General features: G+C 38.8%; 1 protein-coding gene across 1 annotated transcript in view; it reads right to left on the reverse strand.

The window, feature by feature from the left end:
- Nucleotides 1-1,023: 1,023 nt before the first annotated feature.
- Nucleotides 1,024-16,616, reverse strand: part of LOC149840592 (RPM1-interacting protein 4-like) — a 41,143-nt gene continuing 25,550 nt past the window's right edge. Inside the window, exons 2-4 of the mRNA XM_090003220.1 lie at nt 1,709-2,329; nt 1,422-1,613; nt 1,024-1,337 (exon numbers count right to left, since the gene is read on the reverse strand). Coding sequence (XP_089859346.1) covers nt 1,311-1,337; nt 1,422-1,613; nt 1,709-2,329 — 840 coding nt within the window. The 3' untranslated portion in view covers nt 1,024-1,310. The remainder of the gene's footprint in view (nt 1,338-1,421; nt 1,614-1,708; nt 2,330-16,616) is intronic.

Below are 16,616 nucleotides of genomic sequence, written 5' to 3' on the forward strand. Positions count from 1 at the left end.
ACGATACCGACTGGAATTGGTGAATTTTTAATAAATGAAAAATAGCTTAAAATCAATTTCTTAATATTATTTCAATGGATTTAACACGTGTCATGTTCTGATTGACACATAATACTTTAACCAAAATGATTCACTTGAAGATCGGTATATTCACCTGAATCATTGGCTAAATGATACACGTACGATTCCGGTACTGATAACATTGGTATTTAGTATGAAATAGATGCTATCGATGACACTGATATTCAAGTATTTTTTTTTCATAAAACATATTGACTTAACCCCACAAGTGGAACAAACATCCTCATTTCTTAGATCTCTTAATTGTTCCAAAACGAACAAGATTCTTTAACCAGAAATTTTTTTAGTTCAGATGAAGGATACTTAGACGGAAGTGTGGATTGCTCAAATTGATTTGATTCAAAATGAGAGGACCCAAGCCCACCAGTTTTCATGAATTTGTGTGCCTGAATTTGTAAGACCCATCCAACCGAAGGAAGATCCAAATCCACAACCAATGAAGATCGGATGCCTCTCTTTCTCTAATGTTTGAACATTTCATCAATCGGACCTTATATATTTGGTCTTTATAATTCATTTAGTAAAAAATATGTTTTATACGAATTTAGACATGTTTTGTGAAACATAAAAAATTGACTGCTCGCTTTCAAAAATGTATTTAAATATCAAAAAAATCATCATTTAAAATATGTCACTTATTAATTGAATGACAATTTTAATATGTAAAGTCGGGTTGATGAAAACTCAGATTGTTAGAGAAGGAATGTCAATCATCATCAGTTGTAGATTTTGGACCTTTGGTTGAACGCCCCTTCCCGAAAAAATAAACACACTGTTTCGGACATCACGGCAACCTGATTTTATATATATATATATATAATCCAAGAAATTAAGTATTACTGCCCCAAAAATTTCAAAGGAACGTTGCACACACACTTGTCTGTTGTCCCGAACTACACAAATAATGCAAAATCCAAACTGGTAGTTTCCACTACAAAAATATCATAAGAACCATATGCAAATTCTCTCTTTCCAACAAGCCCTTCAACACAGATTACAAAAGTTTCTGTCTACTATATAGTAAAAGATCAATTACTATCAATGTCCCATGAAAGCCTAAAATACACAAAATATGCCAAAGTAGTTCTCTATCCTAAACCAACAACATTATTTGAACACAAAGTAGAGAAATAATGCATCGCCCAGCAGTCTTTCATAATTCATATAAACAGCCTTTGGAAGCTATTTACAGTCTCACACAACACCTCTCTTCATGTACTGCAATTTTATCACTTACCACCAAAGCAGCACCATATCTGCAAGTTGAAAACAAAATTCAGTGGAAGGACGCCATTACAAACTTTGAATAAAGCAAGAAGAGTTACAGATATCCAACATACCGAAGATCTACTACCAGCTGGCTCCCTGTGGCCATATGAAGCTGGTGTCTCCGTTGAGATCATTGGAGCCTTTGCTGTTCCTACATGTCTTTCTTCCCTCACCTTGTTAAAGATATGAGTGTATCCATCAGCTGATGATGGGTTTGTCTCATCCCACTCGCCGAATTTCGGAACAGCTGCACCTTTCTCAAACTAGGTACAATTCAAATTCCACCAAAGAAAACACATCATCCCTCTGTTACATTAAGATCCTTAATAACAGCCAGCATGATTATGCAAATTCTTACATTGTCATCACTTCGAGTTGAGGATTTAGCTTTTGAGCGTCCTGGTGTTAAGGGTGCAAATCCATGGCTGCCTTCAGAAGAATTCTTCCTGTCCCACGAAGGTGATGAAACACCACCTCTATTGGAGATCCTTGCTTGATAATGTGGGTGCAGAGGTGAACGCTCAACACCCTGCTCACTGCCTCCATTCTGTGTTTTCTTTACTGAATCCCCAGAATTGGGCCCTCCGCGGCCAGCATGCTTAGGATGAGGAGGTGACTCTGTAATTTTCCTTCCACTGGCATCAAGCTGCACAGGAGAATCTGTTTGCCTACTGAGTTCACTTTCTCCCTCACTTAGGGCACGCTCACGTTTACGAACATGTGTTGCTGGAGGAGCTTCCCCAAATACATCAGGATTTTCTTGAGGATCATTTGGAGTTATCATTTTTTCTCTCGTATTTTTGTCATGTTTAGGATCATGTGTTGCTGGAGGAGCTTCCCCAAATACATCAGGATTTTCTTGAGGATCATTTGGATTTATCATTTTTCCTCCTGTGGTTTTGTCTTTCCGAGCTTTTTCAAAATATGCAGTGTAAGGTACATGGTCCCCACTCTCCCAGTTGCCAAATTTAGGGACATGCTGCCAAATTAAAAGCATTGAAACCATGTATTTTCAAGAAATTCATCTCATTGCAGAATCACAAGCAGTACAGTATGATGCTGAGAAAGCTAGAGAAGTTAGTGAACATCTTTTATCAAGTAATCACAAGATAATTACCTTTAGAACCATGAGCTAAGGATAAAATTTTCTAGAGGTGCACTAACCAGACAATAAGTAAAAATGAGATGTGACCAAGTAACAAAATGCAAGTGTACAGATGTTCGTGATCAAGTTATAAGTGTGGATACATTCAGATCCTAAAAGTTTAAGAGAGGCACCAAAAGAAAAAGGATATTGAGATACTCAATTTCCATACTAGAACATAGCAACAAATTTCTTTCAATGGACCAGACACTGAAAACATAAGACTATCAAACAAGCAATCTAAAGGTTACAACTACCATGATATCTAAGAATAATCTAAAGGTTTATCCAACTAGACACTCTGCCGCACTGGTTGGATATGCTTATCTAACTAGCAAACCATCCATAATCCAAGGCAACCATCATACAGTCATGAACCACATTTATGTGCACCTTTCTATTGCTAGTGTTAATTTCCCATCTCTCGGAAATCAATTCTTTCTTGCTTCTGCTACTTCAACAATAGGTCCTTTCACTTGTGGGCAAGTGTTTATGTTCAAGAATACAATCTAACATTACAAATAGTGCTTTTCATCAAAATAACTACCACTTGTCTTTACTGCAAATCAAGATTTGTTAGTTGTCTCTAATTTTAAGAGTAGAAATGCCTTGTTCCACAGCAAAGTTAGGGAACATACATATATTTCTCTCTGAATGCAAAGTACATGAAAAAAATATTAGTGAACATGCAAGATAGCAAAGAAAGCAATAGAAGAGAACCACAGTGAAAAAATAATTAAAAAGCTAGAGGAAATACATCATAAAACCACCAAGTGGCACGGTATACAACCAAGGAAGCCCCTTTAACAATCATGCTTGAAATATGCTCCTACCACACCTAAAACAGACAAATCGACCACCATCTTTTGCACCATTGACTTAGAAGCTTATGATACCAAAATATGTCACACTAAATTAATCTAACTGCAATGCAAAACTACTCGATAGTGGGATAATGGTACAACTACAGTCTATCGCTAAACCCACATAGGCTGCCCATCTCAATGTATCCTCCTTATTCCATTGAAAGGCTCCTTAACATGATTATCTATATTGGCATTGATGACATCATATGCCATATCAAGGTTTATATGGACCAGTAAGGGGAAGCTACTCAAGCGTGCCATATGAAGTACACTTTCTTATAATAAATAGATCTGACCTTTTTATTCCTCTTTGGGGAAGAAGTCTAGATAATCAAACTGCAGTATTCTTTAGCATAAAACAAGGTAATCTTGGTTACAACATGTGTGAATAATTTGGTCCCAGAGCTGGAAATTATAAGTGCAGGTGTATTCTCCCAATCTGGCCCAAAGATGTTTTCAACATGGTGTGTTTGCTAGGGATCACACTTTTATAACGGAGAAACCAAACTTTTATGAGTCATGAACATAATTGGTAGATTGTGAGCTTCTGAAGATCTTACTACCCTACTTACATGCCACAAACACATAATTCCAAACTTGTTTTCTACTAAACAAGTCATACACATCACAACTTAGGTCCCAATCCATCAATATATATATATATAGAGAGAGAGAGAGTTAATATTTGGTGTTATCGAAGGCACATAACTATATCGAGTATAAATAACCTTATTTCATATTTTTAGGCTTTTTAGTAGATTGGACCTTATGGATGTGATCTACATGGTTTGTTTAGGAGAAAATGAGTTTTCAATCATGTGAGTTTGACATGTATGCAGGATTTTTAAGGGGTTCAAAAATCAATGATCCACAGTGCACTAAAATTCCATGACTCAAAAAATCAGAAACAACATGATCCAAGGGTTGATCTTTAGCGAACAAACTATGTTCAATACATTTATGCGGTCAGAATGAGTCGATAAAGCTTTAACCTATGATTGCCAGGTCAATAGTCTCGTGCTATGTCACCTGGGTACGGGTGCAGGTACGGAGGGTACGACATGGAAATTTTAAAAAATGAGGGCATGGGGACATGGCTATATATATATATATATATATATATATATATATATAGAGAGAGAGAGAGAGAGAGAGAGAGAGAGAGAGTTTGGGTCTGGATCATATGTAGATCCATATTAAGGTTTATACTTGATGCAGCCGTCAAGTGTTCCTGCTGATGGTGGTGAAGGCACGATTCTTTGATACAACCTTCACGGTTCTTGATGGTAGTTGTGAAAGGCACGACCCACACAGTCGTATACAAGACCCAAGGAATAGCAATGCCCACCACGATAGTGAGGCTTGAATTTATTTTCAATAGAATGTCAAATGAACAATATACTGAATATGAATGAAGAATAAAGACAAACTCTGAACAGTAATAAGCAACTGAAAGAACGACTGAAAGAAAAAAGGAACAAATGCTGAAACGAAAAAAAGAAAGGTTGTCGTATTCTTCAAAAGTGTCTTCACACAACCCTAGACAGTGCTTTTAAAGATGGCCATTGGATCCGAGTCTCGGGTCCGGATCCGGACCCAACACAACTTCAATTTGGAACCGGATCAGTGTCGAGTCGGGCCTTCCCTCTTCTGGAGTAGGTGCGCATTACCTTCCTGCATTGGGTCAACTCACCTGTGGTCGGATCCTACTGCTGGATCCCATCGCCCATTCCAAGTGGTGGGTCGGGGTTCCCTGGTCGTGCCAAGGTCACGTGGTACCGACTGCTCTGCATCATTCTCCCCCGCTTGGGAAGAAGTCGGTTCTGACGACTTGTTGTCCCCATAGTAAGCATATAGATCAGACACATTAAAAATCGGAGAAATGTTCCAATCGTCGGGCAGTTCTAGGAGGTAGGCATTCGGACCCAATCGCCGGAGGACCTTGAATGGGCCATATTTCTTAGGGCTCAATTTACTATACGTACCCACGGGGAAACACTCAGGGCGTAGGTAAACCCAAACTAACTGACCAACTTGAAACTGGGTGTCGCGACGACCTTGGTCAACGAAAGCTTTGTACGCTTCGTAACTCTCAACGAGTTTGGCTCGGACCTGCCTATGTATATCACGCATATACTCAACAACATCAAAGGCGTCTGGGGCTGGGTCGGGGAGACCGGAGACTGGAGCTAGATCGACGACATGAGTGAGCGACTGACCATAAACCACTTGAAAATGAGACTTGCCCGTGGACCTGTTGATGGAACTATTATATGCAAACTCGGCTTGAGGCAAGACTAGGTCCCAGGTTTTGACATTTTCCCCTACTAGTCTCCGTAACAAGTTTCCTAAGGTGTGGTTCACAAGTTCGGTTTGGGGGTGGTACGTACTACTGAACTGAAGCTTGGTCTTTAATAAGGCCCATAATGATTTTCAAAAATAACTCATAAAACGTGTGTCACGATCGGAGGTAATCGTATAGGGTAAACCATAGAAGTGGGCGACGTCCTTGAAGTAATAAGAAGCTACTAATGAGGTGTCGGTGGTTCGCTTACATAGGACAAAAATAGCCATTTTTGAGAACCGATCAACAACGACTAAAATTGAATCAAAACGACGTGGGATTTTGGGAAGACCCACGATAAAATCCATGAACACGTGCTCCCACGGTCGCTCAGGGATGGGTAACGGAGTATAAAGACCACTATTCTGACGATGACCCCTTGACACTTGACACACATGACAACCTTGAACGAACTTGACAACATCCTTGCGCATTTTGGCCCAAAAAGTATTGTTCATCTAACAGAGCGAACGTCTTATCATGTCCAAAATGCCCAGCTAACCCTCCCTCATGTAATTCGAAAATCAACTGAAGCCTAAGAGAGAAATCAGGCACACATAACTTGTTCCCACGAAAGAGGTAACCATTATGAATACTAAAACGGTGGTCGACGGTGCGATCTGAGGAGATGCACCCTTCCCAGGGTTGCTGAAAATCAGGGTCCGTCGTGTTTCTCTAGCATCTACTCGGCTGAGAGGCCTAGCACAAACATGGTGGGTTGAGCTGCAGAGGTCGAGAGAGCGATAGGGACTAGAGCATGTACAGTCGTGGGAGGAGATACAAAGATTGATGCAGTCAAAATTTGTGCCTTCAGATCACGCCGAGAGAGCCTACAAGGAGTATCTGACCCTGCGTCAAGGCACTAACAAAGAGCATTGTTAACAGTTGCATCCAACTCTTCTTGGCCCCGAGGTGAACCCATCTCCTCAGCTTCGGCAACTGCCTTGCCTTTGGTGTTGCGCAAGTTTTGATAAGGTGCCACGATGTTTTGCTCACAAATCGCAGCCTATCGGCGTGTCTATCGACACTGACTCCGGAGTCCCTTTCCCAGCACGAAAACGGGCTCTGATACCACTTGTCACGGGCCTATTTCCTTCAATGTGTCAGCGCGGCGCGACGGTCCCTCCTCACCGCCGCAAGCTTACTTGTCAGCTCGTTTGCCGGTCGTGAAAGCTTGTAAGCAGAGTGCAAGAGAACAAGAGAGAATAGAGGGAGAGAAATTGCAATCACAAGAAGCAATCACAACGAGGGTGAACAAAAGAAAGCTCAACGCATTTACTTCATTCACAATTTTGCCCGTAGTCCATTACAATTCAAGTATACGGGATGCCCCTTCGGGGTATTGATTCACCTAAATCGAGCAGCTTACATCAGACTCAACAAAAGCAAAACAGACTCTAAGCGCAATTGTACAATGTAAGTCGCAAGGAAATAAAAATAAAGTCTTTAAATATAATTTTTGAAAAAAAAGGGGAAGGGAGAATGAAATTTTTAATATAAAAGAGGAGTATTTCGTAACCCCTCTCTCTCCACGAAGGAGAATGAGAAGACGAAAACGATGAAGGATGGGCCAAGTGAGGACCCAGCCCCACTGCATCTCTCTCTCTCTCTCTCTCTCTCTCTCTCTCTCTCTCTCTCTCTCTCGAGCAGATTAAAAGAAGATTCCGGTATGCTCTCTCTCTCTCTCTCTCCTCTTCTACTTATATTTCTTCCTGCTCTTCTTCTTCCGTCTTCTTCTTCCTTATCTTCCTTTTTCTTTTATTCTTCTTCTTCATCTTCCTTCTCCTCTTTCTTTTTCTTCTTCCTCCTATTCCTCCCCCTTTTTCTTCTTCTCTGCCTTTCACTAACATCAAACAAGAAAAGAATGGTTTGGTCAGGGTTGGATTTGACCCAGAGCAGTGCGGAACCCGACCCACGGCGTACCAGCACTACGTCCGGTACCTGCCCTCGGACCATTTTGATGTGCCCCGGTTACATAAGTTTCATGCCTTCAATAGCACCAAATATTATATATATATATATATATATATATATATATATATATATATATATATATATATGGTGAGTGGTAGCTATGCAACCTTTAGGTGTGCAGCTACCTACGGAATGATGTGGGGCATCCATCAAGGGCATCATTTTTTTTGTGAAAAAAATGCTGAAACAACATCAAGAACGGTAAAATCTGGCTTTAGCGGCGCTTTTCAAGCGCCACTAAAGGTCTCAGTTCCGTTGTGACATTTAGCAGTACTTGAAACGCTAAATTTCTTTTTAAAAAATGTCGGGCACATCCTTTATAGGATTTAGCGGCAGTTTCAAGCACCGCTAATTCCAAAAAAGTGGAAAAACTTGCTTTTTAAGCATTTTTTCTGCATTTTTTGCACTAGCTGTCCATCACGCCCTGTGATGGACGGCCAGCATGATCCCGTAGGTAGCTGTCCATCATGCCCTGTGCAACTACCACTCTCTCTCTTCTCTCTCTCTCTCTCTATATATATATATATGTGCAAGTTGCATCCACTCAATCTAATCACAAAGATGTGTTCAACATGGTTTGTTTGTTAGGGATCACACTTTGGATTCTTTTTTTTCAATGAAAAAAATATGAAATTGAGTAATGAAATTTTGGTACATTGTGGACTGTTGATTTTTGAAGCCCATAGAAAACCAACTTGCATGTTGCAAAAACATGATAAAAAACTGTTTTCTACTAAAGGAACTATATAGATCACATCTAACGGATTAGATGATCTACAAAAAATGTGAAGAAAATGTGAAAAATTAATGATTTCTACAAGATTGCATGTACAAACAACTGCAGCAAATTATATATATATATAGGAATAATGTTTGTTATGCTCGCAGGTAAGGAACCCCCAGTGAAAAATTGTAATATTTTTATTTTTTTCAGTTTTTTTGCACGTGACACTTCAAATGTGATCTACATATTAAGTTTAGTAGAAACCGACCTTTGGATCATGCTTTTCTAATGTATATGTCAGATTTTATGATGGTTGGAAAATCAACTACCTACAAGTACCAAATTTTCAAACCTCAAAGAAACATATGTTTAAGTTGAAAAACCATGATTCAAGGGTCGATTCCTACTGTTTTGACAATGCCCAACACATCCATGAGGTCAGATTTGGTCAAAACAACCTCCCCATATGAGTTCCAACTAAGGGGTTCCTTACTAGGCGCATGTTGTTTTGATCCAATCCAACTTCATGAACGGAATCAGCATATTCAAAATAGTGGGGACCGGCTTTTGGATAATGTTTTTCGATGGAAAAACATGATTTTATGACCTGGGAAAGTGTCGCACATTGTAGGCCATTGATTTTTGAAGTCTTATAAAAATCTTCCTACATGTTGTAATCGGATTATTCAAAAGCCGATTCCCACTAAACTAAACATGTAGATCACATTTGTAAGGTTAGTTTAATGAAAAACAACCAAAAAATTTAAAAACAAAAAACTAAGAAATAAGGAATTTTTAGGTAATGGCGACAGTAGCAAATATATGCCCATATACCTCCTCAATAACATAGACCATTGGAACTTTTTCAATCCAATAATTATGCTAACTAAGAATTAAAATATGCATTGCATCTATGAGGATTGCTATGCTTCTGCTTTTATTATGGCTATCAATCAGGTAGAAAATGCAGTCCCATGATCTTTTTCCTGCATTAGCAGAATTGTTCGACTGAAAAACATCCAACAGTCTAATGGGGGGTATGTGCATCCTATCATCACTAATACAAACATGTGCACACACACACACACACACACACACACACACACACACACACACACACACACACACACACGTATGACATAAATTTGCCTTACAGATGTGTTTAACATGATTTATTTACCATATTAGTAGGTCTAATCATCTTCAATATGTCATAAGCTAAGTCACATGGATATGGATGCAGGAACGAGACACGATGCAGATACACTTGGTACACCATGACATTTCTACTGGTGAATCAAGGAAAAGTAATTGGTTCGTCACAAAAATAGGTTTGACATAGGTTTAATCCAATTGTATTACAGACTAGACCATGTACCCATGGTGAATGTCAAGTCAAATCCATCCCTTAAACAGAAATTAGGCCTAGATGGACCTGAGGTGCATGTGAGGTCAAACTAAACTCAAGTCCTGAACTGATCTTCAGTTAGATAGGTCCAAAACAGGTCCTGGTTAGATCTAAACCAAACCATTTCTTGAAGCTAGATTGACATGCACAATAGAAACCAGGGACCCCACTAAATCTGCAAATGGTCAAGGAACATAGGCCATAAAGATGCAGTCACACCTTCACCAGACTTGCCTATTGGAGTGCCCAAGAAAAATATGAAAACGCATCTCATTAGGACAGCACATTATTACACCTAAAATGCATTCACTACCAGTTATTCAAGCATGATTCAACACCCACAACAAAGAATTCTAGTAATGTTGATCCTTTGACTAGTATAGTGCATGAGAGATCTCGAAAGAAAACTCAACCCTCCAAGAGTGCTCAAAAGATGAATTACTAAAACCCAGAAGCATATTGAAGACCAAGTTCAAAAGAGAAACATAGGCAAGAAGTCTCACTTGCCTTTCTTTTGCTAACTTAAAAGACTTAATTATCAATGAGAAAAAGGAAAGTAACTGGCCATTTTGTATGATGCTCTGGAAAATTTAGAAGACTTATAAAGGTCATCAATGATGATCAAGCAGATGAGGGATCTCTCATGAGAATGAAATCCACAAACCTTAGAAGTGACACACCCAAATCACCATTTCATCAACCTATTTGATATCTACTTCCAAAAGAGAAAACGGATCATGACTATTAAACAACGCCAATGCATCTTTGGTTATTAACATGCCAGAAGAAACCATCAAAGCATCTACGGTTTTATGATCCACCATCACAAAATAAGACATTCAACCTATAGGTACTGCAAAGGCCTAGCTATGATATGAACCACACATAAGAAGTGGGAAGTGGCCTGCTTCCTGTAAGAAAGTGAAAAATACGCTACAACAAATGTCTCTCAACAAGTTCTCACAAATACATCATAAGAACCACAAAGGTTCACAAAGAGAACTTAAGAATACACACAACCCGAAACGGGTATAAAAATGAAAAATAAACAATTTTATTGCTTTGAGATAAAAACCCCAAAACAAGAGTAAGTATTTACAAGGGGAATAGCCCCATATTTATAGAGAGGTAGAGAGAAGCCTTAAGAGAGCTGTTGGACTCTCCAACGGCTCTAATAGAGCTGTTGGGGAGTCCAACAGCTCTTTTTGGATTTACCTTTTTGACTAGTCAAAAATGTAACGCCCCGAAATTTTTAACCCAAAATTTGAAGATTTTTTTTTTTTTATAACAGCAGAAACAAGAAATAAAATAGGGCTAAACATTTCGAGACATTACGGCGGAGAGAAAACCCAACACATTTATTTCATTTCAATATCAATGAAAATCATCAGAGTTAAAATCATAAAAGAAAACCCAAGCGATCCCTGGAACAATAAATCCAAAAATCTCGATCCGATACCTCATCCCGCAACCACTCATAAACCCTATTCTTTACCTGAAAAATAGTAAATTAATTGGAATTAGACTACCACGTCTAAGTAGGAAAACAGTAACTCTTAATGCAGGTATATCATGAGTCCAGTATGAGATGTGGGTGTCATAGGTGATTTTCAAAATATACATAAGCAAGTAAGCAACAACAGAAATCAACAGTCATAGACAGGAGCAGGTAAACAATTATGCAATAACAATAACTGAGCAGGTAAGGCATAGTATGTAACATTAATAAGCAAGTGAGGTAGGCGATGCAACAGCAATAACAATAACATGCATAACTTTCATGTAATAGTTCAATCATCTCGTATTTACCCATTTCAGGATTTCAGATCATTACAATTTCACAATATAAAGCATACTGAAAAATATGCAAATGTCTCTTTAATGACTCCATCACAGTGATACCTAACTGTTCTAATTAATGTTTATCTTTTCTTATCCCACGGGTACACGTGGGCCAAGGCAACCATCTCAGAAGAAAACGTTCGGGGGTATATTATTCAAGGGTATTTTATTAACCCGAACATTTTAACTAAGACTGAAAATCCTAAGAGAGCGGCCAGTGACCGAGAGAATCTCCCAAAGGCCAAAACCAAAACAGGATGCATCCCTAACTTCTGCAGAAGAACATGGAGCTACCACCTAGGACACATTTGGTAGTCCGGGTCCCCCAACTCTGAGGATTGGGACCAACGAGTCGCTTTACGCTCGAAAACAAACACATGTCCCCAGAGTTTTGTACCACCTACCCTCTCCAAGGTAAGCCCGAATCTGAGTGGGTTAAACTTTTCATTTAATTATATTCCCGAAGTATAGGGCATTTCCCTGACTTCCTTCTACTATCATAGCAGTAGAATCCCCAACCTTAGTCATTTTACCAAGGTGTACAAAACAGTCCCAACCCTTTGTCACATTGATTGCATAAACCCACTCAAAGTGCTCTGGTGCCTTTAAACCAGTCAAGCACACAAGCCCCGGTACCTTTAAACCAGTCAGGCCACATAATTTAAATTTAAGTCTTTCATCAGTCTTATGGTTATTACCCAGAGTGCTTCGGTACCTTTAAACCGGTAAGCACCGATGCCCCGGTACCTTTTAAATCAGTCGGGCACACAACACTTAAGATTAAGTTTTTCATTGATTGCATTGCCATAGCACACAAGCTAACAGTCCAAATACCCGTATCGGGTATTCAACCCATATTGCCCATTAGGCAGGAGTTCCCAAACACCCTCCCATAGTGCTCTGGTGTCTTTATTATCATTTGATAATTTCAGAAAGTATGTAGTGTGCTAGGACAGTGATCGTTAGAAAGTTTATACACTTTAACATAAAGTTAAACCTTAGAGGATAAGCAAATCCATAGACATTTTAACGTTAGCAAGGGTGCAGCTTAATCAGAACTTTCAAAAAAGTAGGCACTTCGAATATCATAATTTATGCAGTTTAATATGCACTTGGACCCAAATAACTATGCAGCTCAATATGCATTTATCGTCAAGCAATATGCAGTTTAAGAAATTATGAGGAAGAAGCTTATTAGACTACAGCATATTCAATTTCCCACAATATCATGCATACAACTTGTATAAGATTATACATAATCACATGTACTCAGATCTGATCACAGCCAACATAACTACTTGAAGACAATACCGATTATGGGAAATAAAATAACTTGGAACTCAAGTTTGATAATAGATAATAAAAGAATTCAAAATTTAACATGATAATGGGTAACGAAAACATATGTATTCAGACTTGATATCAGTTATTAAACCAACATTGAAACAGATTTGATATAGTCAGTAAAATGACATATAGTTATCTTGGATATCAATCAATATAATAATATATAAAAAAAAAAATCCGATTTGGTGATGGAACCCAACAAGATATCATATAATCAACTCTAATCACCGTCAACAAACTAATAGGAAATCAGTTGTGATACAATCCACCAATTAACATATTACTCAAGTATTTAAACTGTCAACAAAACATCATATAACCCATATGTTTACATTGTTTTTATGTTCGTGGCATTTGCCATATCTGAACCTCCAAGTCAGATATGCATCCTCCTTCAGGATTTTTCTATTATTAACTATTTAGTGTGGTGTATAAATTTCACTGTCATAAAGAGAGCTTAACTGTGAAACTGGGGCATTGATAAAGTAGAGATTCAATGTAAAAGCAACATCAGAACCTAAATTAGCAAATATTAGTAATTGGAACGGATAACATGCTCTATTGTAAAGAAAATTAACATGAGGAATGGGTTCATGCACAGGTAAAACAAACAAAGTCCATTCCTATCGTCATGGATTTTGATGTTAATCATGTATAACTACAACCTAAAAAGAAATTGTTCTGGTAGGAGGGTCAAAGATAAGTCATCAGATCAACCCCTTATCACACCGGATATTTAAACCATAAATTACAACATGCCACCTATAGATACGGTTGTATGCATACAGCCAAAGAGTTGAATGAAAAATATAATGGCTGATGAGGATATGGATTGGGGAGTGACAAGGTGGACGAGGGTCTCCACGAACAAGCATCATTTGTAGGAAATTATGCCTATGTTTTCCTAAAGCAGACAAGATCCAAACGAATTGTGTAATGTGACCATGATTCTACCTTTTTCAATTAGCCACATATGGTATATTTGAAACATCCCTTTCAGGTAGCGTAACAGACATAAAATTTCACAGCCTCAATCAAAGGTTGTACATTTATTGCAGCAAGGCTCCCGAGAATCTTTTTGTTCCAAGATCACTAAACCCCACATCCAGACTATCCAACAAAATTTACGCAAAATACAATACACCCAAATGGAGAGAAAAACTCCAAAAGTGCTGAAATGAAGAAAATCAAGAACGCCAACCAACTCATTTCATAAATACCTTAACTATAACCAACGAAAGAAATCAAAAACACCAAGAGACCCCTTTTTCCTTACCCCCATTCTGCGTTCAAGAAACAATCCTATGAATCTAAAACAAGAAACCCCCAAATCCAAGAAATTGGGTTCTCGGTTTAGGTTAGCAGTAGCCTTCAGCATTCAAGTATTTTTTTTTTGACCAACACAAGCACACCCAGACCCAATCAATAACCCACAAGAAAAGTTACTGATCCTACCTGTTCCAGCGTTTCTCCTCGAAGATGCCATGGATGGAGGTGTTGCCGACCACCCCTACATGACCGAACACAGTCAATACCCAAAAGAAAAATTTCAGAAATCCTAAAGCAGGAATAGAAAACCCCCTTTTTTTTTTTCTTTGACAGACTTACAAAACCCCCAAATCAACGATTTGGGGTTTCGGTTTGGGGTTCACCGTGAAATCCCGAATAGCAACTCGATTTCCCCATATTTAAATCCATGCTAGACACTCTATCTCTTTACTATTGAAACTCCAAAATCCCCAAATCGGAGATTCTGGAATTTCGGTAGCTTAAACCCTAAATCCCCAAAATTTCTTGTCGGATTTGGGATTCACTGCACTCGTAAATCCCTATTCACTGCCCCCGCACCCCATACTCGACCCACATAATACCCAAAAGAAGAAGAAAACAGGAAAACCTACCTGTTCCGACGACGAGGAGGTGGCTGTCGCAGTCAGGGAGATCGCCGGCATCGGTTGCTCCTGCTGGCGAGCTCGGGTCGAGAGGGACAGTGAGACAGTGAGTGCGGGAGTAGAAAGAAGAGGCGAGTGGAAGGAAGAGAGGTGTGGGAGGTAGAGAGGAGCGAGAGAGAGATGGAAGAGGGGTTCGGGATCTCCCCCCTGCCATCGACAGCTGCACATTTCGTTCCCCAGCCACTCCCCACGATGAGTTAGGGTTCAAAAATGAACCCTAACGACTGATTTATCGGGTAGGGACCCTCTCCCCTTTATTTTTCGTATGCGGGGCAGGGCTTGGGTCCGAGTCCATGACCTGAGATCCAACGGATCTGCGACTCTCCTATGGTGCGGCTCCACAGCTTGCCCGAAATATGGATCCAACTGTGGATCCATTTATTAACTTGGGTATATATATAAGTTATGTTTATTATTATTTTATTTTATTTTTATGATATTATACATAAATATGGACCCTTTATGGATCCTGAATCTAAAACTTTTCTCTCTATTACACTATTGAAACTATGAATCTAAATGATATAATTTGGATCCAAACCTTCAGTAGATGAATATGGCTCCAAAATAAACTATTATGGATCTTGTATAAAGTTTTCTCCTTTAAGATCTGATTATAAATTCGCAGATCCACATAATAAGTGTTGGATCCATTACCAAATCTAACCATGATATCGAGATTCCAATATCAAGGATCTGAACCAAAAATAAAGATCTATTATTAGGTATTTGTCTGGATCCAATTACCGAAGATCCAAATAATATAAAAGGATCCGACATCGAAGCTCCAAGCAGGGCATCCAAGATCCAATTAGATATAAAAATCAAACAATAAAAGTATCCATGTAGCAGCTTCTGAATATGAAATTCATGTTTATTTATCTGATAAAATTCACGGTTATTACAAAAAAGGTAAAGGCCAAATCAGTCCAATGATGGACTGGTTTGGCTAATTCTAGTTGTATTTTAACTAGAATTAATTAAACGAAAAATCCTAACTAGAAAGGAGATAAAACATTACACGTCTATGAGATTACATATGAGATATTATATGAGATTACATATTTTAACACTCCCCCTCAAACTTACGGTTGGATAACCGAAAGTTTGCCTAAGAGAAAGTGAAACCTAGGAGCAGCGAGAGGCTTGGTGAAGAAATCGGCCAGCTGATATTCTGAAGCAACATAGGGAAGATTGATGGTGCCACGCAAAAATTCCTCTCGAACATAATGACAATCCATTTCTATATGCTTGGTGCGTTCATGAAATGTCCGATTGCTTGCAATATAGATAGAGCTCTTGTTGTCACAACACAAATTTGATGTTTTTGGACTTTCAACTCCCATATCGAAAAGTAGACGTCGAAGCCAGACTAATTCCATAGTAGTTGTGGCCATTGCCCTATATTCAGCTTCAGTTGATGAGAGAGAGACCTTTTGTTGCTTCTTACATCGCCAAGACACCAAGGATTCTCCTAAAAAGACACAAAAACCTGTAGTTGAGTGGCGGTCATTTGGATCACCACCCCAATCTGCATCAGTATAAGCAAGCAATTCTAAGTTAGAGGAAGCGGATAAAAATAATCCTCGAGAAATAGAATTTTTGATATATCTAATAATACGCAAAACTGCTCCCATATGAACAGAAGTTGGAGCATGTTGAAAT

Source organism: Nuphar pumila, chromosome 4, assembly GCF_984573655.1.
Source record: "Nuphar pumila chromosome 4, dmNupPumi1.hap1.1, whole genome shotgun sequence".
NCBI classification, from domain to species: domain Eukaryota; kingdom Viridiplantae; phylum Streptophyta; class Magnoliopsida; order Nymphaeales; family Nymphaeaceae; genus Nuphar; species Nuphar pumila.